Genomic DNA, 24,127 nt, shown 5'->3' with positions numbered 1-24,127 from the left:
TACAAGCCATCTTTTCCAAAAGCAAAAGGACAAGCCACTGACAGGAAAGTGCATGGAATCTTATTAATCTGACACTTTGTGTTTCCATATGACATTTCAAATTCTAGAACAACACAAAAATGCAGTTTAACACTATAAATTCACAGTGAGGTTCAGGCTAGATTTAATGACTATATCTTTGTTCATGATGCAAGTGCAAGAAAATATTCAGAGGACACTAGTCCTCTAAAGCAGATTTTGTGAAATTAAATTCTATTTTTAGGACCCCAAGCTTGCTCACTTCTAGCAGAATTTTTTGTTCAAGTTCTTTGTCCTACTACTTATTATTATCGTAATACCACACTGCAAAGCTAAATATTATTTAATCCACATTTAAATGACAATAGGCCTCATTTGTTTCACTGCCTTTCCAAATGCAGCAGTTAAGTAGTTTCCTTATTTTGTATTAGTTCTTGATGCTTCTATCTTTTATTACTGGAATAATTTCCCTTTATTCACACCTAAATATGACTCCTATTTCAAATTCCCCATATTTGCTTTTTCCCTTCTATGAAGTTGTTCATTCTTATCTTTTCCAAACATTCTATATCTGTTTTGAAATGTTTCTTTTGAATGAGACGTAAACAAGAATTTTAGGGGTAAGCTTGTCTTCTATGTAGGAACAAAGCTCATTTTATCTGTTTCCAGAAAGGGAACAATAGAAAGTAAAGTCTGCTTTTGTACTAGGGTGGCAACATCTACATGTATAAACCTGAAAGATAATAAATTTATTTTTAAAGAGAATAGGGTACTACTTCTATAGAATTTTAAACTATTTAAGAAGTTGGCACAGGAAATAAAGAATACCCTAGCCTGAAAGTAAATTCTTAGTTATCTTGATGAAATGTCTCTCGAGGGAATTAGTAATTTCTTGGCAGTAAAGTAATGGGTTTGTTATTTTGGGCAGTTTTTTAAAACTCAAGAAAGATCTTGGGGTTTGTGACTAAGGCTTAAACAACCTAGATTCTATGCTGGCTCCACCATGTAGTCCAAATGTCACACCAGCCGATCTGCCTGATGTCTTCAGACTTAGATTTTCTTTCTCTAAAATGAGAACATTGATTTTCTCCCACCAAAATATTCATCTTGTCTGCTTTAGTGTCCATATACTTAAGTCACAGGGACAACTCATAGAACCACAAGTTCATCATGCACTCGTTTACTCCTGGTCTGGGTTTTTAACTGTGAAGTCTGCTACTACATTTGCATGTATAACTAGCATCACAAGACATAGAAATCATCTGAAGGATCTGAGAGCTGCAGGCAGGCAACACTCCAGAAAGCTGGGAGTCCAGACATAAGAGATCTTAACTTTTAAACAAACATCTTCCTTCTGTAAGAGAATGAAGTAGTATAAATTGAAAAATAATTTTGCTAAAATGCCTCTAAAGGAGTGGTAAAACTTGCCCCATCACAATGGGATGTTTTTCTTCCTTTGTCTCATAAAACAACCCTTACCTATGTTTTACAGATTTACTTTTTTATTTCTCATCCAGTAATGAGTCCAAAACATGAAAAACAAATAGCATTCCAACACATTTACCCAGTGCCAATGCTTTAAATGTTACAGGCATAACCATGCAGCTGATTCTCCATAAGCACACAGTGTTACTGTTCAAATACCCTTTATGCTGTGCAATAGAAGCACCAGAATCTGCATAAAGAGAGCCAAGTTCAGGTTCAGCACTAGCTCTCTCTACCAGATATGAATGACAGCTGACAAGATTTTGAAGCTGGCAGAATTTTGAAGAAAAATTCACTATAATAAAAAGTTTGTTTATTAAATAAAATCACAGCAAAAATCCTTGAGTACATTCAGTTGGACAATGAAAGCTGAAATTATGATGATAACATAATGCTGGATGTTATCATTCTCGCCAACAAAGTTAATTGTGGACACTATTTCTGTCATTGTACAGACAGATAGAAAAAGAAGGAAGAAAAGGGAAAAGAACTATTTTTCTATATACCTTACTAGTTGTAGATTTAAAGCAAACTCCAGTAGCAATAAATACAAAATTATAAAGCAGAACAGCTCTTTGGAAAATTACAAGGCAAAATGGTGGCCAAGGACCATAGACCACAATTACTTGACTGTTTTCATGCAGTTTCAACCATATTTATTTTCTCCATGCCCAGTGATATGAAACATTTCAGGAAGACTTAGGAATTGCATGGAGCTTTCACTCTGAGAATACAAGTGAAATACTCAAATATTTAAGGAAAGGCAACATGCTGAGAAAAAATGTAACCTGAGGTGCTACAAACTATATTAAAAAGACAGTATTGATTCACAATCGCCAAATAGCAAAGGAGTTTGAAATATGTAGTCAAAGGATACATATGTGTTCTTCTCATCTATGTTCCCTGAAACATTTTTAAGAGCTTCCCTTCAAAGCAAACAAGGCATGGCACATCCTCCTAAACAAACAGACCAGATGGAGCAACTTGTTTACTATGCAGTGAGTGTTTGCTTCAGATCTTCAACAGTAGAAGGAAGATAGCCTGAATGTGTAGGTCACAGGTGAAGGAAAAAGCAACATATGGCAATCCCAAAACCACAATGCAGCCAGAGGAGAGTCTTGCAAAAAAATTTGAAGAAATAATACCCATCATTGCCAAGAAAGGAGTAGGTAGCAGGCAGTTTGCATTAGCCAAGAGAACCCAATACAAAAAAACCACAAAGCCTGAATTATCATCTTGGCAACAGAGAAGAGAAGGGTGCTTTTAGCAGACAGCAATTAAGGATTTGGCAAGCATCTGGAGGAAAGGAAAGGGTGCAAGTCGAAGATAACATTAGTATCGTAGGTCCAGATAACAGAGGAAGATAAAGACACAATGAGAAATACACAACAGAAAAATAATTAATTCAGATAGCAGTACATCATCCACTAGGACCAACAGAAGAAACAAGCAGAAAAGCAGAGATCTGTAAAAACACACAACTGGAGCAGAGAGTCATCTCAACAACACTGAGAATCATCAAATATTGTGCAGAGGCAGTAATACACACCTGTAAAAGCAGATGATTAACTTTTTGGTTAAGGAGAAACAGAAATAAAGGAAGTTAATGAATGAACTATAAAAGATTCTGGAAGAAAGCAGGAGAGGGACACTTGGAAATAAAGATACAATACAAGTGAGAAACTGTGGTGGGAGACTTGGACAAGGGTGTTTCAAGCTTAGAGACTAATAGGTAGAAGAGAAAAACTTATCAATTTAACAGAGTATCCCTACTTTCTTAAATGAAGCTAATCTACTAAGTGTGAACAGCTTGCCTTGTCCTAGTTAATTATTTAACCTTTACTTCTTGCTGAGGGTGAAGTACTAAAAGCATTACAGGTGCTTCATAATTGCCACTAGTTAATAGAAGAAAGGAATGTGATGAAATACACATTTCAAATTTAGTCTAATTTTATCCATGTGTTTAATTTACCCTCTGCATTTTCTTTTGGTAAATAAAAGTATTTTGCTTCACCTGCTACAGCACATAGCAACACTGAAGGCTAATCCAACAGTTTCAGCATGGAACATCTTTCTTTCCTTCACGCTGTTAAGAAGAAATCTTGGAGCTTGCTTTGTCTTCCCATGATTGACATTACACACATGTAACTCAAAGACAAAATCAGCTTAAGATGAAAATGTTCACACTGGTAGGTCATGGGGAACACAGAAACTTACAGTTGCTATAAAGTTGACTTTGGAACAAAAGCTCAAATGAATTGCACTGTGTCGAGTCAAACAAAAGAAAGTACAAAACTAACAAAACCCCCTTTTGCCTCAGTGAGCCCCAGGACCAACTCAGGATGCTCTCTGCCAAAGAAAGGACACAGTGCTGCACACTCTCACAACTCGACTGCAAATCTTGCTTTGTTTAATGCCTCAACTTCTCAGGTCAAGTGATTCAGATAAAAAGCTACATCTTAAATGTTTGTGTGAAGAAAAACATTTAGTCATAGAAGTGCAAAGAAAAAAATAGTTATTTGGGTATGTATTAACTAAAACCTAGAAACTAATAAAACCCCCCCATGTTATTTTCAATAGATCGTTTTCTGCCGATCTCACTTGTATGCAAGAATAAGCCTTATGATATTTGAATCCTTGAAGGCAGTGTTACAGGGAATTTCTGAACCAACCATCATGACCTGCCCTTTATTGACCTCTGAAAATGTGTATCTCACTAAAATTCCAATTAAACTTCACTCTTAGTACTTTCCCTGAGTAACCTTCAGAAATCCTGTGAAGGTCACCACATTTCTCCTTCCTTCTCTTGCAATAAATGAAGCTTCTTCATGTTCACAACCAGAGGACAGCAGTTCTTCTTGCTTCCAGCAGAGAGACAAAATAACAGAAGGAAGCAAGAGAAGACCATAGATTAATGGCACTGTCTATTTCTTCACTAAAAATTCCACATGCTTATCTGCATTACGTCAGCCAAAGCTGCATTTTAAAAAAAGCCTTTCATAAAGATTTGTCATTTTCCCAAGTATAATTTGCTAGGGGTCTGAAGTATAAAGTGACTAACAAGAATTTAAATGTTAAAACATTATCTACTTCATACAGTAATTGTTTAGATAAACTAGATCAATATTTCTAAGAAGGAATGTTAGAATGACTCAATGTTAATAAGTTACCACTTGAAAGAGGAGCACAGGTGTATTAAAGTAGGTGGGAGCACTCTGAATTCACCTTATTCATAAACAAGTATTTTTCTCACTTTAAATCTCTTCACATTTTGAAAACAAACTTACTGATTCTTTCAATCCTCATTTCACGTTCTTAATGGCTAAATTTGAAACATTTGCTTTTAAATTGGGAAACTGGTGCTTGGTAACTGAACTGCTGAAGTGAAACCAAGTGTTTAGTTCCCTTGACTTCCTGTCTTCTTTGACCGCTGACCAAATTCAAAATTGATTAACAGGCAATTAGGCTATCTTAGCTATGTTAAAATTAGCCATGGCCAGTAATGCATGTTATTGTTGAAATAATGCTGCTTAGATTTTCAAGAAACTTTATGGTAGAGAGCCTCTAAACCCAGTCACACAAAAGTGTAAAAAAATTAGACATCAATTAGAAACACACAGACACAAAAAGTCTGAACAACTTTCTCTCTTAAGATGATTTAATAATGCAGTAAGATCATAACATTTTACCAAAAAAAATAAAAATCCAATATTCTTCATGAAACACTGTGAACATCCATTTCAGTCAAAGAAAGTTACTCATGTCCTACAATAGCCAAAGTAGAATATGGAACAAAAAATGCAGCACAAAATGAATTCAATATTATATAAAGATACTTAACCAGCCCACTAAGGTGCTCCTTGTTCATTTGAAAAAACCTGAAAATGCGCTAAAGTCTCATTTCCCTTGGCTTCGGAAAAATCAAATCCCAAACTGAACCTACCCAGTACTCCTAAATTCATCAGTGCAACTGTAAGCACTGTGTGGACTGAAGTGGTGCAGGGAAAGAAGAGCTGTAAACAACAGGAAATCTTCAGAGACTGAACTGCTTTTCATCTGTCATTTATCCTACATTTTATACATTTTATTCTCATCACCTGTGTATCTCCTGCATTTCTCATATTGTGGAGATTGAACTTCTGAGTGAATAGAGACATTCAGGAATAGGGGTTGAGTTGGAGTTTGTCCCCTACAGATCCAAAAGCCAATGCTATCAGGTCAAGCTTATCACTGAAACTGAACTTACTGAACTTCAGGGTGTATTTTTCCTCAGTTTCAGCACTGCCCTAGGCAAAATCCATCAAGCAATAAAGAACATCCTCCATGCAACCCCACCATTATCCACTCTTATTCATCTACAGAATGCATACTCCTTAGGTCATTGTGCTTTGACTATTAACTTCTTGGAAAATAGCAGAGGTAGGAAAACACAGCATCTCTAACAGAAAACTTGTAAGTGGCAGAGTCCATAGAAAAATGTCATAAGAGCTCAAAAGGCTTCAAGAGACTTAGCAGAAAAAAAAAAAAAGTAGGAGACACAGCATTCTTATTTCATACTGATACTCTAAACTTGTCTTTTATTATACAAAACAACAAAGAAGGACAACACAAAGGACTGTTAAATTGTCAGCATGCAAACATCTAAAACTTCATTTTTTCTAGCAGCTTGAATGAGCAAACAAATTAAGTCTCTTGGTCTGAAAAAGACAGGCAAACACATCCACTGGCACTGGTTTACCCAAAAACCAGCACCTTTAAGCTAATTAATATGATAGCTATCAATGAGCACGTATGATTGCTGCCACAGGTATGCCAGCATGTCTCTGATTAGATGGGTATCTTCTCAAGCACAATTTAAGAGCATTTATATAGAAAGGGTTCTGCAAAAACTAAAGAGCTATAAAATAATCTTATTCTTCCAAAACTCTGAGTCCTCTTTCAGAGTCATATAATGTCTAGTTGCAGACTTTTTCATCTCATCCCATGAAAAAAAAAAGGGAATTCTGTAGTTACCAAAGGCAAAAAAACCCCATAAAAAGCAAACCTCCAAAATCATGAAAACCCCCAAAACACCAAATAAACACCAACACCACTTAACGTAAAGCTCTATTTTTTATGGGTTTTGCAGGCAAAATGTTCCCTGGAAGGGCCCAAGTTACTGTAAGACCTAGTTTTCCACCATCCATTATTTGAAATTGTCAGAAGACCAAAGGGTGAAACTGCCTCTGGACTCTTCCCCAGTTGATTGAAAGGTTTATCAGTGGTATCACTGGAATGGAGATTTCATCATAAATTCTGTGTGACTTCAGGGCGTGGAGATTAATAAAGGCACGTCATATACTGCAAAATTACAGAGCCTTTACAAGGAACAGCCAAATTCTCTTAGAGAACTCTGGACAGATGGCAGGATTTGACTATCAGTAAATCGGCTTAGTCAAATACATCATTAGTTCTCCAGCCCAATATTTGCTGTGTATTCCCATGAAACTGCTGAATAAAAAGGGCAATGTGTCGAGCTTATAGCAAATAAATACCAGAAACACATTTTTCTCCAAGATTCCAAGATCAATCTCCTCCTGGTGTGCTAGAAACTTAAACAAATCACAAAAAAAAAAAAAAAAAAAAAAAAAAAAAAAGCTCTTCTTGAAAAAGCAGCTCATTACAAAACATAAAGATCAAAACCTAAACTCTACTTTTTTGTGCATTTGCTATTTAATTAAGTGTTTGTTAAGCTGCTTCTTTGCAACTCTGGAATATTTCAGGAAAATCAGGAGGTCAGACTGACTGCCACAGAACCCCCACATCAATGAACAAGCATAATGGGCTTTCAGGTATCTAAAATAACAGGTCCCTCAAAGGCTGGAGTGCAGCTTCTCTGTGAGATAATTCCATCAGCAAGGGATGAGTGCTTCACTTATCAGAACTGCCACATAATGCTCAAGCACAAATTAAGGCTTGCAAGAAAAGATGCATGATTCTGCTTTGGTTTCTAGAAGGCAATTCTGAGCTCTTGTTAATTTTCCTCTTAAAAGCACATGGAATCAAAAGCTTTCACAGAATTACCAGATTTGTAACCAAGCATTCACAGAGAAATTTATTTTTTCAGTACATAATGAAAACTTATTTTGATGGAAGTCACACACATTCATATTTTACTAAAAGAAATTATTCTGAAACAATTTTGCCTGTCCTCTGTGCAGCGACATTTCTTCTCCCTTGTCACCATAAGGTTAATGCTCAGGAAGGAGAACAAAGCAATTATTACTGTGCATGAAAAGGATTGCTTGCTGCAGCAATTACTCTTCAATCAGAATGTAACTTTTGTTTACACTCAACAAGGATAAAAATATGAACCCTAGATATTACCACATGCTAAATATACATTTTACACTGCTTGAATTATAAGCAGCTAACAGACTTTAATATATGTGTGGCATGGCTTTTAATGCAAAATTATGACACCTCTTTTGAAATCCTAACATTCTGTGCCATTAAATACCTGTTCTCATTTTCATCTGCATGAGAGAGGTGGTTAATTTTATTTGCATCAATACACTGAACTAACAGGTATATTCTCATTTGTATGACAGTGAACACTGTATTCTTATAACCAGTAATATTTATTCCCCTGAATTATTATCTAAAATACAGTAAAATGCTTCTAGTTTCTAATGAAAAGGTTATAAAGAATTAGCTCCATAGACAAGTACTCTGATTTTCACTGTATGTTAAGATTTTTAATAGGTACTGAGAGCTCATGAATAGAATTTGCATAGACAGTGCACAGGCTCCCTGACACATTTCTACAATTGATTCCTTCTGTGATTTGACTCAGACTGAATGGTGTCAAGTAATTTATTCACTATTGTTTGGGACAAGCTATTTAATTCCCTTCTGACTCTTAGACAACGTGAGAGGTTGCGTGTGTCTCTGTGTTAGCGCAGTCCTGGTTAACTGCATTAATCACACACTACAGGCCTGTGCTCACTTAGGTGGGTCTTTGCAAATAGATGGCAATTAAACCCTCCTACATATGAATCACTTTGCATTCACAGAATACTTTCTATATGAGCACTAAATATTTACAAATGAGGCTGGCATATTTTATATAATTTCACCCCCTCGGCTGAGATGACTAAGGAGCGCTATCATTATGTACATAACAGAGATATGGGCAGGTGCAGATTAAAGAAGGTCACCTTAATCCTTACTCCCATCCTCCTGTTATGGCACCTGGACTCTGAACTTGACACACCACTCATATTGCTGGCTTGAAATAAAATGTGTTCCAATTCTGGATAGTTTACAGGATGTTTAGCAAAAAAAAAAAAAAAATTATGACTGCTATTTGTTAAGATTTTAAGAAGTTGCCCAAATATTGTAGTATGTTCATTTAGGCCACACTCTCTTCCATAGGAATCAAAAAAAAGTGAGATGAACTGTCTCTGCTGAATTCCTAGTTCTGAAAAACACAAACATCATCAACTTCAAGTCTAACACTGGAACCCCAAAGGAATTTTGGAGAAGGAGAAAGCTACTGACTCCTTCATAGCCTCCTTCAAAATGACAAAGATAAAGAGAAGAGTCAATATGCTAATGGTCACAGTGCTGCTTATTAGAGACATTTCAGAATGAAGCCTCTGTCTCATGGGAAGCTCCAATCTGCTTTTCAACTATCAACAAATACACTTTTAGAAGATCAAAATTAGAAAACTCTTTTCCCATAGAAGATGAAATATAGCATATCAAACTGACTTTTACTAGACATTTTCATTTGAAGCAAAAACACTTCTAATTTCCCAAAATGAAGTATTTTATGTTTTGTTAAAAACATTTTAACAGTGGTTTATTTTCTGTATTTTTAGTGTTAGGGCCTTTGATTACCCTCCTTTTAAAAAACACAAAGAAAAAACATATTTACTATTCAAAGCATATGATACACTAGATTATAATTTGTAAATAAGGCACTAGATTTGTGAATTGAGATTTTGCAAATCCTGAAACAAATGCAGAATGCATTTGTTTAAACCAAACCACACAAAGCAACAAAACATGCCTAGTTCCAATTTCTGTACTTCCATCTGTTATGAATTACTCCTTACACTGTATCCTGCAGAAAGAACATTTCTGGTTTTACGATTATTATTATTAATACTTGAAAAAATCTGGATAGCCTTAGCTTTTTACTATCTGTAGTTGAATTAGCTGGCCTTTCATTTTGTCTTTATAACCAGCCATCACCATGCACAGTTTATCTATGAATAAACCACTGGGTAGCAGTACTTTGTCACTTTCACATATATTATTGATGAGAAAGCTGACAAGCCGCCAATTAAGATGCTCCACCACTTGTCCCATCTCCAGGCTCAGCCTGAGGTACGGATGGAACAGTTGAAGTGAAAACTGGGTTTTACATTTCAAAGAAAGTTCAAAGGCAGTGAGAAAAGGCTGCCCTGCAAAGGACACTCAAATTGTATTTATTGCTAGAAAAGTTTATTTGAGGAGACGATATTATTTACCCTGTATGATAATAAAAATTAGACCGTGAGTCTACATCTTGTTCAACTAGATGTTCTACTTAGTTTTGCATTCAATCTTGCATTAAATCTATGAATCTGACATATAAAACAGTTACAACACTAATCACTGTTTAGTATCAAAAATACAGATTCAAATAGCAGTCAAGATATAAATCAAGCAGATTTAAATGGATTTGTGTTTCTATTGTTATCCCAGCAAGACATACAACAATATTTCTTAGACTGTAAAACATTGCCAAGTAATAAATTAAAGGTCGTATCAAAAGTATCTAAAATCAAGATGCTTTTAAATGAACAAACAACCCTGAGATCACTTGTATTCTCTGTTCCATCCAAATTCTCAGGGTGTCAAAAATCACCAAGCCATTCCATAAACACTAAGTATTTATTTCATTACCAATTAGTCCTTTCTGAAGTAAGTATAACAGAATAATTTATCTAACAGAAATAACCTACATCAAATATTCTTTAAAATATACATATGTTTTAAAGAGATTAATATCAAATGAGATTACACTGGCTGCATCACAAATCTTTAATCTTGGTTTGAAAAACCACACAGCCTTTCTTTCCTGTATTTTCGAACATGAAACTAAATATCCCATGTTAAGACACGCTTATCAGCTGCCAGTGAAAGTCATAAATAGAATAAACAGTACAGCTTTGCAATGATAACTCCACACTGTAAGTATATTACATCTACACTATAAGTTAATGAAAAAGAGCTGAGCTAAATCTGCACCAACAGAACACAAAATACTTCTCTTACCTCCATTTCTGTGCAGTGTAAACGGCCCGATTTATCTGTAAGAGAAAAAAAAAAAGTTTTCAGATAAAGCAAGAGATGATGGAAGAACAAAACTAAAAAGTTGAGTCACTCCTCTTTTTTGAGTTATTGCCAAGTTTTCCTTGTCTTACTTGAATCACACATTTCAATAATGCTTTTATTATATATGCATCATGGTATTAACAACAAGTAGGCCCTACCCTTTTTATTTGGATCCTTTACAATACTGGCTTTAAAAAAGATGTGTCTTTAATGCCTGGCTTCATTATTTAAATCATATGATTGATGTTTGGCCATGGAGGGAACATGAGAACATGGTGGCTTAAATTAAGCAGCAGCAAATAGCTATTTCAAGCTATATTCATAAACTAGGGAAAAGCCACTGTTTCATCTGATACTTCTGGGATTTCAAAGAGTTCAACAGAAATATGAAGTTCAAGTAAATTAAAGTTGAAACATTACTGTACTATTTTTGTAAGTCCCACTTGTCAATTTTTGCATTTCCTCCGAGTTCAGAAACATCACTTTGGAATTTGTATAATAAAAAAAAATTAAGTTTCTGAACTGTTTCATTAAATTGAAATCTCAATTTTCTGAAGCACAAAACAGCTTTATACCAAAGTAGCAAAAAGAAGATGGAAATTTCACAGTGCATTAGGAAAGTATCACGTTGCTAAAAGCAGCAAGTTTATAATTTTGAATTAATAATCTTTATCAAAGTAGGGTGATGGATCCTGACAGGATGATTTCCTGCTGGAAAAGATTTATTCAAGAAAGATAATTGTTCCACAGAAATCTATCCGTTTGAAAGGGGATCTATCCAAAAATTTTACTTCAAAACAGACAGATATAAAATTTTACAGTTTTTGTCTTAGCTTTTCAGCTTCATTTACACTACTGGTTCAGAATTTACAGCTTTGGACCCAATAGCATAGAGCCTACAAAACACATGACATAATTCTCAGACCTCTTGTACTCAAAAACTAGAACAGGATGGATTTGCTTGACAATGCATACCCTAACAGCACATGTTCAGGTGATGATTAGGAAGGATTTACTGCAATAATCTGGAAAAGCCTGTGACTTGTACCCATAAGAGGAAGGACTATTTTATCAGACTGGCTGACAAGCCCAAGAAAGCTCAACCAAGTGTCTGGCACAATGTTTGCACAGAGGAGTGATCACACTGACTTCACATGACAAATGTGAATGGCATGCAAAACACTCAGCTCTGGGAAGAGTCACCTGCACAAAAAAGACCTGATTTTTCATACTGAACTGGTCACCTTCCCTTTGAAACTAAAGGTTAAACATATCCTGAATGAATAGGGAACAACCACCTAACAGAATGAAAGTTGTTTACTTTCCTTTTGAACTGTTGCCAAAGCAAGCTAGGGCTTAGCACTGCTGTCTGACTTCAAAACCAAGTGCAGAAGAGTGACTTAAAAAGGTTTTTGCATCACATATTATCTTTTCAAAAGGGCTGGTACTTCTGGTTCATTCACTTTCAGATCCACATAATAGATTTTTTGGTGTTTAAAATGGTAACATTCAAGTGATTGCTACAAACTAGAAACGGGAAAAATTTACTAAGAATGTTTTTTAACTGCTAGGATTATTAGCAGATTAATTAACATTAGGAGCTACTTTTGTGAAATCAAATGACAGGTGACCAAAACAATGTATCTTTATGATACAAGATTAATTCAGGGAAATGTAGTCAAGATAGGGGAAGAAAAGCACATGCTTTAAAAATACATCACTTAAAAAAAAAAAAAAGACTACTTCATTAAAAAGTACTAATTTTAAACCTCTAGTAATGCAGTGCATACAGTAGGCTACCAATGTCTGCAATCACTGATAGTTTAAAATATCTGGACTTGCATCTCCTGTGGTCTAAGGGAACAGGAGCCAAGTTGTCCCAGAGATGCTCTGAGGAGCACCAAGTGCTCATTGCTGCACCTCACAGCAGGGCTGAGATCCTATGAACATCCTTTTAGCAAAAGTCCCAAACAAGTCCTGAAGCACAGAAAACAAAACAAGAAAGATGAAATTTGAATTTTTGAAAGTAACAGCAAGAAGCTTATCTTGCAGCTCCTTTGATAAGCTTCCATGAAAGCTGTTCCTCAAGGAAAAGCATTTAAACTCTGGAGTGCTTTTTTTATTATTAAACTCAACTATTTATTCCTATTTGCACAAGGATTTTAAAACCCAATAGTACTGTCCTGAGTGCACATGCAGGGGCAGGAAGGGGGAATAACACCCAGACAGTACCCTAGCTGGTGCAAGCGACTGACTTACAACACTCTGCATTATGGTAATTATTAACCATTCCATATGCCTCTGTATCCTGAGACCAGCGATGCACTTAGCAGATTTCCCAAAGCTGTTCAAAGTCACTTGTGGACTCTCTCCATTGGGAATTTACTACATTTCTGAAGAGATATTAACAATACTGTTGATGCACTGGCATCTACCAAGACTGAAATGAATTTGCTTTTATATGGCCCCCTCAAGCCAATTTATACCGGCTTTATCTATACTGGCTGGGAGTAGAAATTTCTTCTCTCTTCAGCTGACATGACTGAAAAAGCAGTAACTCATAATTGTAGCCTAAGGGTCACACTCCCTTCATTAGCACGGGAGAAAAAAAAAAATTCCCCATAAGTCATAGAACAGTCTCTGTCGGCAAGCAGGATGAAGCGCTTCTCTGGTAAACAGATGAAGCCTTAAAAAACTATTTCAGCTGCTGATTCTTAACATAAATGCAGACTTTTCCAGACTTCAGAACCATTCAACTAGATACTCATCTGTGCAGCATTTTTACCATTCTTACTGCCAAAAAATATTCAACAGTGATTTTCCATGACAGTTTTCCAACAGAAGCTAAATGCATTCATTACTAATAAACTGCATAACTTTAACGGTCAACTTCAGTTTATAAACAAACTACGGTTTGGAAAATTAGATCATTTTTCACTCTCAGCTGTTGAAATGCAAAAAGTGAACAGCTTTTGAAAGAAGGAAAGTGACTTACATTGGAGGTTTCCTGTATTTCTAAAAACAGTCTCCAGACAGACACACTTGACAGAAAAAAAAAAAAAAAAAAGAAGAAGAAGAAACCCCAAACCTTCACATTCATTTTTTGTTCTTCAAAATTTCTATTTGAAAAGTATTCTTCTGTCAAACCCTCAGCACGAGGAGTCACAACAAACTTTCCTCAAGCACTAGGGAAGACTGTCTCATCCTTAAGGCAGGAGCTCTCTGTACTCCTACCAATGGTAAGAAGCACACATTTAGGACTGAGTTTAAAAAGCAAAATAGATAAGAGTATGTTAGAAGGGACTGACCCAAGGTATTTGTAGGACAGCACGTGGGATGTGCCAATCTGTCTGCACTCCTCTACCTGAAGAAAAATCAAGCTACAGAGTTGACTTTAGTGATGTAACACCACAATCACACAGCCACCCCTTCAGCTGTCATCAGCTGGTCTAAGAGCCCTGCAGCTCAGAGCATCTCCCCAGCCTTCCTCTAGTGTCTCAGACTCCTCTGCGCACATCCACAGGCAGTTCCTTCAAGACAGCTTCTTCCAGAACTGAAATGATATAAGCACTGATTTTCTGGCAACAGTGTGGCTGATGTATACATTGGCAACAAACCTGAAACTCATTTTGTGTTAAAGATTAATATTATAATTAAATGTCACAGCCCACTTCTGATCAAGCTGCTCTGCCGACAACAACAGAGCTCAAGTTGCCTTGAGGACTGAGGGACACTGCCTGTATGTACTGGATGACAGTGGAAAAGGATAAAGAAGGAGCACAAGGGCTAACCTAAGGAAAGGGAGCAAGGAAGAATATGACAATCACAAACTCAATTTCCTTGAGTTGAACGGTCTTTAGTCATGCCCCGCCCCCCCCCTCCCCAAATTAACAATAAACTGAATTTGTATTTGCTTTCTAGCTTTTAGATTTTTCAAGAGGCACTGTAGTGCTCACTACAATAGTGAGCTTTTCTTTGCCCTTAAGAGAAAGAGGACTCCTCAAGTAAAAAAAAGTAAGCTCAGACTCACATTTAAACATGCAGAAACTGGAGTTCTGGTAACTCTGGAATTACCAAAAACTGGAGATTTGGTAACTAACCTGAAAATGGTCAGATTAGTTACCAAAAATGACAAGTTCATTGATACAAGAGTCAAGATGAGCACCAATAAAAGGAAAGGGAAAGAAAGAAAAAAAACAAAGGCAATCATGCCACAGAAGGAAAAAAAATAAATATGCAAATAATGGAATTTGTAATTAAATGAAGGGAGAGGAAAATATTGATGTAGGAGAAGTGAGCCAGGCTGAGGACAGACAGTGAAAACTTGTATGATAAAAGAAACAGGGAAAAAATTATAAAGACAAATATAGGCAAAGAATATCTTGAGAGTAAGACATATCAGGATGCAGGGAAAAAGGTCAAAAAGAGCGAGAACATAAGGAAGTGGAAGGAAGCAGACAGGATTAGGAGAGGTAATCAGAGATCCCTCAGAGCAGGAAGCACAGAGACCCAAGTTCTTAAGAAAGTAAGAAGCAAACACTTATGCTTTGAGGATCAACATATCCTTCCTTCCAACTGTAGTTAGAAGGTAACAAGAAACGGGATGACATTTTAGAGCTTTTTGGATATGACTCATGATTTCTGTATCAGACTACAGCTGATGATGTAGTAATTATATACCTCATTTTTCTGCTTAGGAAAGAGAAAACTGTAAAAATTTTAAGAGAATACAAGGAAAATTCTTAGAGATGTTTCTAGACCAATGACAATCAGGACTTTCCTTCCCTGTGCAAATTTTTTTCATGCCTTCATTTTTCTCCATTCAACACTTCCTTGAAGTTACTTCTCATTTTGAACAGTCATAAGCATATTTTGTCTATTGCACAAAGTAAAGGTAATGACTAAGAGATCTTCTGTTTTAATATCCTGTTAATTTTTTAATAAAAGCATTTTAAATTGCAAATTAACAAATCCATGCTACCTTAGTTCTACCTCCTAAGATATAATTACATGGTCGCTCTTTGTCTTGTCTCATTTCTATTCTGCACAAGGCTGTGATCAACATACCATTTTTTGATGTTCCACTGCTCAATCTCTTTAGCAAATCTCTAAGTTTTCCTACGGATCACATCAATTTTTGTTACTCTAAGATAAATACTGTGGTAGTTCTGCACCTCCAAGTGCTGCTGGACTCCACTCACAGCTGCCAGTCTCTTCCTTAGATGCTCAAATACTGCACTCATCCTCCTCCGGTCTGTACAGGTATCAACTCTTCCCAAAAAAAAGTGTGAATTCACAGAGCTCATGTGTCTTGATTTTAATTTTTAAAAATTTCTGTTACTCTGATCACATTCTAACTTTTCCTGGAGCTACCCAATTGCCTGCTCATTCAACAAGTATGTGTGCTCCTGGAAGAGCTGGGATTCTATTCAAGTCATCAGCAGTTTCTCCCATCATTTTTGATGGATCCGGAGCTTCAAGCAGCTTTTCTAAACTGGTAACTCAGCACTACTGGATCTGTTAAGAACTGTCACCAGCTGTTGATAAACTCTCTCAAGTAAATGAAAAAAGAGTTTTCTTAATTCTTCTCTATGTCAGCTATGTCTTTGCAGTCTTGTATTTGTACTATACAGAGTGACTCATCTCTTTTTGTTCCTCTTAAAGTGCACAGTAATAAAATACAGTCATGCAATCATAGTTGCATGTGTCATGCAAGCTGTTTTAAGGTTTTTATCAGCAATAGAACAATACTGTCTCATTGGATCTAATGCTCTAATGTGATAAACTAATTCAGAAACAAAGAGTAAACGCTCTTCAGCTTCCTTTTAACAGATACTATGAAAAAGCTTCTCCACTTTCATGAAGATAAGTTCATTGCCAACATGGATGCAGGATGTTACATACCTGCAACATTCCTACTGCATGTTTGGCAAACACACACAAGTTTGGGTGAGACTCATCCACAGTTCTGCTGCCCTGTGGGTCACTTGCACTGCCTGTCACTCTGATCCTGTCCTGCTCTGAATTGTCCAGTTCAAGGCTCTCTCTCTTTTTCCCTCTTCCCCTCTTGTCACATCATACACTGCTACTGTCTTCATTTTCAAAGCTCCACTTGTGCTCCCCCAGTCCCACCCATCACTTCTCACTGGGCACTGTGGGTATGCCATCACCTCCAGCCAGCCCTGAAGCTGCACTCCATTATCCATTACCTACTTCCCCTCACTCCAAAAAGCATCTTTGTTCTTTCTCCAGCAATAACCCACAGGGACATGATTTTAACTCTCCATAACATCATGGCAGATGTCTCATTTTTCACTCTTCAATTGCTGTTAACAATGACAACTAAAATTCCATTTTCCTTTCTAAAGCAACGTTTTTACTGCATTAGCCAAGAAAATCTCTGTTAAAATACAAATAGTACAAATGTCTTATCTTTTACTTTAAGTCATTATTAATACCAGGAGCCCACAATTCCTCAAAGTTCTTCTTTCAAAGTTCAAAGTTCAACATTTTCCTTAGGAACAAATGTGGTTTTCAGACAACACCAAATCAGAGTCTGTTCATTCACTGCATATTTATCATCTTCAACATTTCTCCATACAAATACAGGCAACTAAGGTCACTTATCCCTGTTGGCAACTTCCTTCCATTTCTTTCGTGCAGGCATTTGAAACATGCACTTTTTTTTAAAAACCAAATACATTATTCTGTTATGCTGAGATCTTTTCTTTGCTTATTTTGTCTTCCCCCACCAAAGCTGCCTACAACAGGATGCCCAGCACCTGCTGATATTCACAGAGAGCCCAGGTAAGCCCCAGTGCACGGGATGCATCCACATAAGCCACGACTGGAAGCCTTCCAGTTCACACTTACGTACTGGGAACTACACTGAGGACAGAAAGCCTGGCATAAATAAGGCCTAAGCTTTCTCTCGTCCACAGAACAGTAGAGCAAGAAAAGGTAAAAGCACCAACTCACTGAGGCTCCTCTCTGCTGCCTAGTATTATCTTCCTCCTACCTTGACACCTCACATCCAATATTAAAATGCCTATATAGGTATCTATCTTAAAACTCATGCACAAAAGAGTGAGGCTCAATACATCAAGCCTTACTATTTTTAAATACAGATGTTTCTGAATACCCTTGCATTAGATTCGAATTCCAAACATAATTAAGTCTTCATCCTAAAGGTTTTATTTATTTTAGCGCTATTCATGGCAACACTTCTTTCAAATTTAAACATCAAGAAAGGCTACTCCCATTCATCATCTTTTAAAAGGGTCAACAAAATTAGAAGAAAAATGGTAGTACATTTATTTTCTTCTAAAAATCATGTATACTTTTCCTCAGCGCTCCACCAAGCACTGACAGATAAGAATGTCTTCATGCACACAAGTTGAATTTGCATTTATCCATTCCTGTTTCTCCATTCTTGCCTTCCAAAACCTGGGCACACAAGAGGGACATGGAAGTCATTAAAAGTGCCAAGACAACATAAACTATTCTTCTTCAGCATGTCTCACCCTGGGCCCTCCAAGTCCCGTGAAAGCCACCACGCAGTCAACTTTTCTGTGATCTTTTTGATGCAAAGCCAGAATACACCATGCATTATGCCCTCCTGCTGAACGCCTGGCAGGCATTTCCAAGAGAAAAATCTGCATGGTACTTACTTTTGATAAGACCAGCAGTAATTTCCCTGTGTGCTTTCTCTCCTAGGGCTGAAGGACAAGGCAAAAGAAGGGCCACTGACATTACCCACAGTTCAGGGTCTCAGGAGGGAGAAAGAAGGCCAAGGAGCACCACAGTCATGTCAGCCCTCAACAGCCAACAGCTGGAAGTGAGCCCAACTCAGTGTCTGAAATAACCTTCTTTGCCACTTTCCCAGATCCTTGTGGCTGTTCTCCTTCAGGAGCTCAGTGCAAAGTCAGTGGCTGCCTTTGCTAAGCCAGGGATCCGGCACTAACAAAACATGCAGGGAAAACCCTCATTTTTCCAAGCCTGCTCACCCCCAAAATTGTTCTGTTTTCCACCTCTTGGAAGGAGGTGGCACAGGCTCTGTGCTGAAAAGCAAGAGCTCCTTATCCAGCTTGCAGCAATGACACAACCCCAATGAAACAGCCTGCAGCACCCCACAGTATCCTGGTGCTCCTGGATCCAAGGCATGATGTCAACTGCCAGCTCTTGTGCAGGTTTTCTGCTCCTGTATCTATCATTTCATTATTGCTTCAAGTTTATAAAAACATGTGTAAATGCAGTTCTGTAAGAAGAGAGCTTGGAGGAGTCAAACCACATGTTTACCCCAAACGTTTTAGCTCATTCGGAAGGTATTTTTTATTTTATCTGGCACTTTACTGGATGCCACCGTTAGCTCTTCTCATATAAATTGCAAGTAACGAAGACTGCTAAAGCACCCATTAGTTAAAATAAATTCTACACTGTATCTCCAATTTCACCATGGGTATTTTGAAGCAACCCACACTTCTGTGGTATTTAGATGTTAGACAATGATCCATACTAAGACAACCACAGTGAGGTTTATGTTAATTTTGCATATTCATGCAAAATCTTCTTTCTTTCTTTCTTTCTTTCTTTCTTTCTTTCTTTCTTTCTTTCTTTCTTTCTTTCTTTCTTTCTTTCTTTCTTTCTTTCTTTCTTTCTTTCTTTCTGACTTTGGTTCTAGAGAAGTAAAAAGGTTTGCACTGCTCTATAAAAATATGCTTTCATGTGCATCTCTAGAGCAAACTCTGTGACACGGCTGCGTTTGCTCCTGACTTTGCCCCAGCCCCACTGACAGGCGTGACTGATCACATCGTTCACCACAACCCTGGACAAAGCGCGAATGTTCACTGCCCAAAGACACCATTCTTCAGGGATTCCTTTATTTGCCCACACAGGATTCTCTTGTTTACTGAAACAGAAACTAACAGCCAATATTTGTTCCTGTGAATTATCCAAACCTATGCACCAACCTACACCTATACATTTTTTATGTATTTCTGGAACAAAACAGCTTTACAACTCGGAGCCCGCTAACCCGCAGAACCCCTATTGCTCTAACAAACCTCCTGACACAGGCATTTAAATCTAAATTGTCTGAAATACAAAGGCAGGAAAACAATTAGCAGGAATCCTTCCGGATTCTCCTCTTGTCAGGGATTCAGGTGATACCAATGGTGACACAAAAATGAACAACTAGGCAGCATTTTCATCCCTCATCTTTCTACTTATTTTTAACCAAAACCTTATACTTTTTAAAGATAATGAAATATTAATAGATCGCACTGATAAAAGAAAGATCTGAAAATGAGTCTCTGGTTTTGTATAAGGACTGGGATTCAACTCCAAGGGCATTTTTCTGCCCCACTATCAGTGAAACTCATCTCTTTCCTATCTCAAGGACATTCTTCTTCCATTTCTAGGTATCGTTACTTAGAATTTCAAGTATTGAGCATGAACTGGAAAACTGTTTCACAAGACACTGATTTTGAAAAGTACCATCAGTTTCAACATAATCAGTATTTCTTTGTAAGAGAACTTTAATTTGTATCTTGAACATTACTGTGACCATAGAGCTTCAGGGCCCGTTACGCTGTACTGTTCCCCAGGCCACAGAGCCAGGTTCTTCCTAAGCTTTCACTGGTGCAAAGGGAATACAGGAGCCTATAAACAAATACCCATTCCAGAGGCTCAAGCTGTAACTGGCTGAGGAAGCTCATTAATCATCACCAGCAGAGAATGCAGGGAGCAATAAGGAAAAGAACAGGGACAGTTCAAAAGATACCAACGAGAAGCAGGCCTTCTGTCAGCTCCTCAATATTCAGTATAGTGAATTCCCAACTTTTGATGGAAATATAACAATTTCCAGTGAAAACCTGCTCCAGATTTCACAAATCAAAGAACACACAAAATCCCTCGTGAAAGCTTGGAAGCTGAGCAGCCTCTGCTTCCAAAGTCTGTTCAAAGTTAGGTATGAGGAGAGACAGGGACAGGGAGAGGACCCCAGGAGGAATCCTGTCTCTTTTCAAATCCAGGCACCTACAGGCCTGCAGCTGACAGCAAAGTGAGGATGTATTAGGAAGGGACAGCTGGCAGAGAAATCCTCGCCTCCCCTTTGCTATTATACACACTGGAGGGGGTTCTCTCCCTGGGATAGCTCCCGCCTCCTGCTTTCCTGGGAGGTCTTAACAGACTGGTTATCTTTGTTTAGATACACATAGACACTCTCTTAAGATTCTCAAGATGTAAGCATACACGCGTGGTGCTATACAAAATAATACATACACTAATAAGGTGAAAAAAATCGAAAAATAGACAGGGCTGGAATATTAAAAAATATATATCTTATCCATCCAAAAATTTACACATTTATGGTATCAACATACACAGTTAGCATATGTTGACTAAAATATTTTCACAGTAAAGCTTTAGCATAAAATAAACACGATGGATGTCACTGAGGGGCCTGAATTTATATTCAAGTATATTCAACACCCACCCACAGGCAGTAACGATATACTGTAAGAGGAAAGAGGGTATGTCCACCAATAGCAAGAAAAAAGGCAACAAAAGAAAGAAATACATAGTAAACTAATGTATTTCCTACAATAGGAAAAAGAAAAGAAAAAGTCTTGATGTCATCTCCAAAGACTGTAAGGAAAAGCAGCACACGACCTGCAACACAGAACTCTTCCATGAGCTTGTGACATGCAGATGCCTTGGTCAGGAGAGCATTTTCCTGGAATTTCTGGGTGTTGGGCTGGCATTTAATTAACATTACAAAGACCTGTTTTTAAAAACGATTTTAAAAGCACACCAGATCACATTTAAATGCAAGTCATTATTAGACTCATTACAAGTGCCGAACTAAATTACGTCCTTTCTTCCACTAAATATATTTTGATATTTGCATGTACCACTAGCTCCAAACTGCATTACTGCGAGTCTCCGCCAAAAGACTTTGCAGACAGGCACTGTATCCAAAGGCTTCATTAAATTCTAACACCGGGCTTAATATTCTTGCTCTAAACGCTGTGGACTCCATTAATCCCACTTGGTGAATTTACCGCTGCCTTCTGATTCACACAACTTTAAAATGCTGGAACCTCTGTGTTCCCTGAAAATTCTGTGACGTTGAATGTGGACCAGGCTGATACTGGGGAACACCATCGTGTATGTGATAACCGGCCACATCCCTCTGCTGCCCAGCTTTGATTTGTTTCCAGAAATAAATCGAGCTTTACTTGCAACACAAACATACTGCTTTTCACATTTAAAGGGAGAAGCCTTGAAAGGCTGAGAAAACAGACATGCGCCCTCATTTTCCCTTCCGACGCAAAATACGCTTTCTCGGGTATTTTAGCGGAGCAGATGGTGGGTGCTAAGCCGCTGTACACGGCTTTCTCACTTACTCAGTGTCAGCACCCATCTAAAGGGATCTATTTCTACCAGGCGCCTTTTGAAGCCGACGCGCTCCGGGAGCCCCGGGGATGCGCGGCCCGGCGGGGGGACCCGAGAGCGGGAGCCCGCAGGAGCGGCACTGATCCCGCACCGGGAGAGACAACGCGATTATAAAACCCCGAGCCCGCACTCCCCGTGCCCGCACGCAGGGGATGGCATCCCTGCATCCCTGCCAGGGGTTCTGCCGCTGCCCGCACGACGCCGGGCTGCCGCAGGGACACGCACACACACACACACAGACCCGCACGGTGCCCGGCACCCCGAGGAGCCGAGCGCTCGCCCACCGCCGCCCTGGGGCGGGAGGACAGCCACGTCCCGGACAAAGGCTGCTGGCTGGGCGGCTGGGGCCTCACCTGGGGCGGGGGGCTGGTCGGGCTGCAGGGTGACGGCGCCGTCCCGCCAGAGGCGGAGGTGCGCGGCCGCCGCTCCGGGCCTGCCGCCGGGGCTCTCCCCGCGCCGGGCGCGCAGCGAGGCGCAGCACTGGTAACACACGGCCCACGCCTGCTCCTCGTTGATGGGCTGGTTGTAGAGCCGCAGGATCTCCTCCAGCGACAGCGCCTCCGGCTGCCGCCCCGACCCGCCGCCGTCCTCCTCCTCCTCGGCGGCCGGGCGGGAGGCGCCGGGCTGGGGCTCCATGCCCGCCGTCCCCGCGGTGCTCCGCGCTCAGCGACCGGCCCTGCGGCTGCTGATGCTGCCGCTTGCGCTGCTGCTGCTGCCGCTTGCGCTGCTGCTTGTGCTGCTGCTTGTGCTGCTGCTGCCGCCGCCCGGTGCCGCCGCGCTCATCCTCTCCGCCCCGCCAGTGCCTCCAGGCCGCCGGACGGACAGCCCGGCCCGCGCGGCAGGCAGCAGGAGCCAGGAAAGAAGCAGCAGTCAGGAGGAAGGCAGGCACAGGATCGGCGCCCGGTCCGCCCGCCGCCGCCGCCGCCGCCGCAGGGGGAGCGACAGCTCATAGCAACGCAATGGCGTCCCCGGCCTCGCCCGCCCCCGCCGCGCGCCGCCGCCCGCCCCGCACCGCCCCCTGCCGGCACGGGGAGGCACTGCGCTGCCACGGCAACGCGCACGGCCCGCACAGCGCGCACGGCCCGCACAGCGCGCAGGGCCCGCACAGCGCGCAGGGCCCGCACAGCGCGCAGGGCCCGCACAGCGCGCACAGCCCGCACAGCGCGCAGGGCCCGCACAGCCCGCAGGGCCCGCACAGCCCGCACAGCGCGCAGGGCCCGCACAGCGCGCAGCGCTGCCCGGCCTGCCCCCGCCGGACACACGGGCCGCCTGTCCCGCAGCCTCGGGCCGCTGTGTCTGCCCCGGGTGTCGGTAACCAACACCTCCAGACACAAACAACGCCCGGCGGGACGCGGGATGACACTCCCGCAGCCTCAAGTGCTGAACACTTGACGCCAACCCGCGCCATCACAGATACGGCGAAACGCATTAGCGGGTCCCGCTTCCACAGCGGGAGGGCGAGCGCCTTTGAATTGCAGGGTCTCCCCTCCCAAAGCAAACACTCCCTCCGGGAAAGCTCCATCCCCGGCAGCAGCAAGGCCGGGAGCGTCCAGGGCACCCAGAGAGGCCAGAAGGGCTAAACCAGCCCAGTGTGGAAAGGGAACAAGGGAATCGCTTCCAAGCAGCCGGGAACTGACGGCCCTGCCTGGCCCTGCACACACCTGGGCACCACAAGGGCACGGTCCTTCCTGCCAGCTCCGCCCCAGGCAAATGAGCACTTTCACGCAGAAAAGCATCAGACTAAATAAGCTGGAGCTCACACCGAACACACGGCGTTTCTCTCTTTAGTGTTGTACCT

The 24,127-nt window shown here is 40.0% G+C and overlaps 1 protein-coding gene across 4 annotated transcripts in view; it reads right to left on the bottom strand.

The window, feature by feature from the left end:
- The window catches only part of SPIRE1 (spire type actin nucleation factor 1), a 130,788-nt gene extending 108,056 nt beyond the window's left edge, over positions 1 to 22,732 (bottom strand). For 2 of the 4 annotated variants that reach the window (XM_083874746.1, XM_083874748.1), the window contains exons 1-2: positions 22,683 to 22,724; positions 10,813 to 10,847 (exon numbers count right to left, since the gene is read on the bottom strand). In XM_083874746.1, the coding sequence (XP_083730872.1) occupies positions 10,813 to 10,818 (6 nt within the window). In that variant the 5' untranslated portion in view covers positions 10,819 to 10,847; positions 22,683 to 22,724. Of the gene's footprint in view, positions 1 to 10,812; positions 10,848 to 22,682 lie in introns of all 4 variants that reach the window. The other 2 variants (XM_083874747.1, XM_083874749.1) reach the window with 2 other exon arrangements.
- Between the last annotated feature and the right edge of the window lie 1,395 nt (positions 22,733 to 24,127).

The sequence above is a fragment of the Zosterops lateralis genome (assembly GCF_965231275.1).
Source record: "Zosterops lateralis genome assembly, chromosome: 1".
NCBI lineage: Eukaryota > Metazoa > Chordata > Aves > Passeriformes > Zosteropidae > Zosterops > Zosterops lateralis.
The sequence above is the reverse complement of the archived record's forward strand: the minus strand, read 5'-3'. Positions and strand labels throughout refer to the sequence as shown.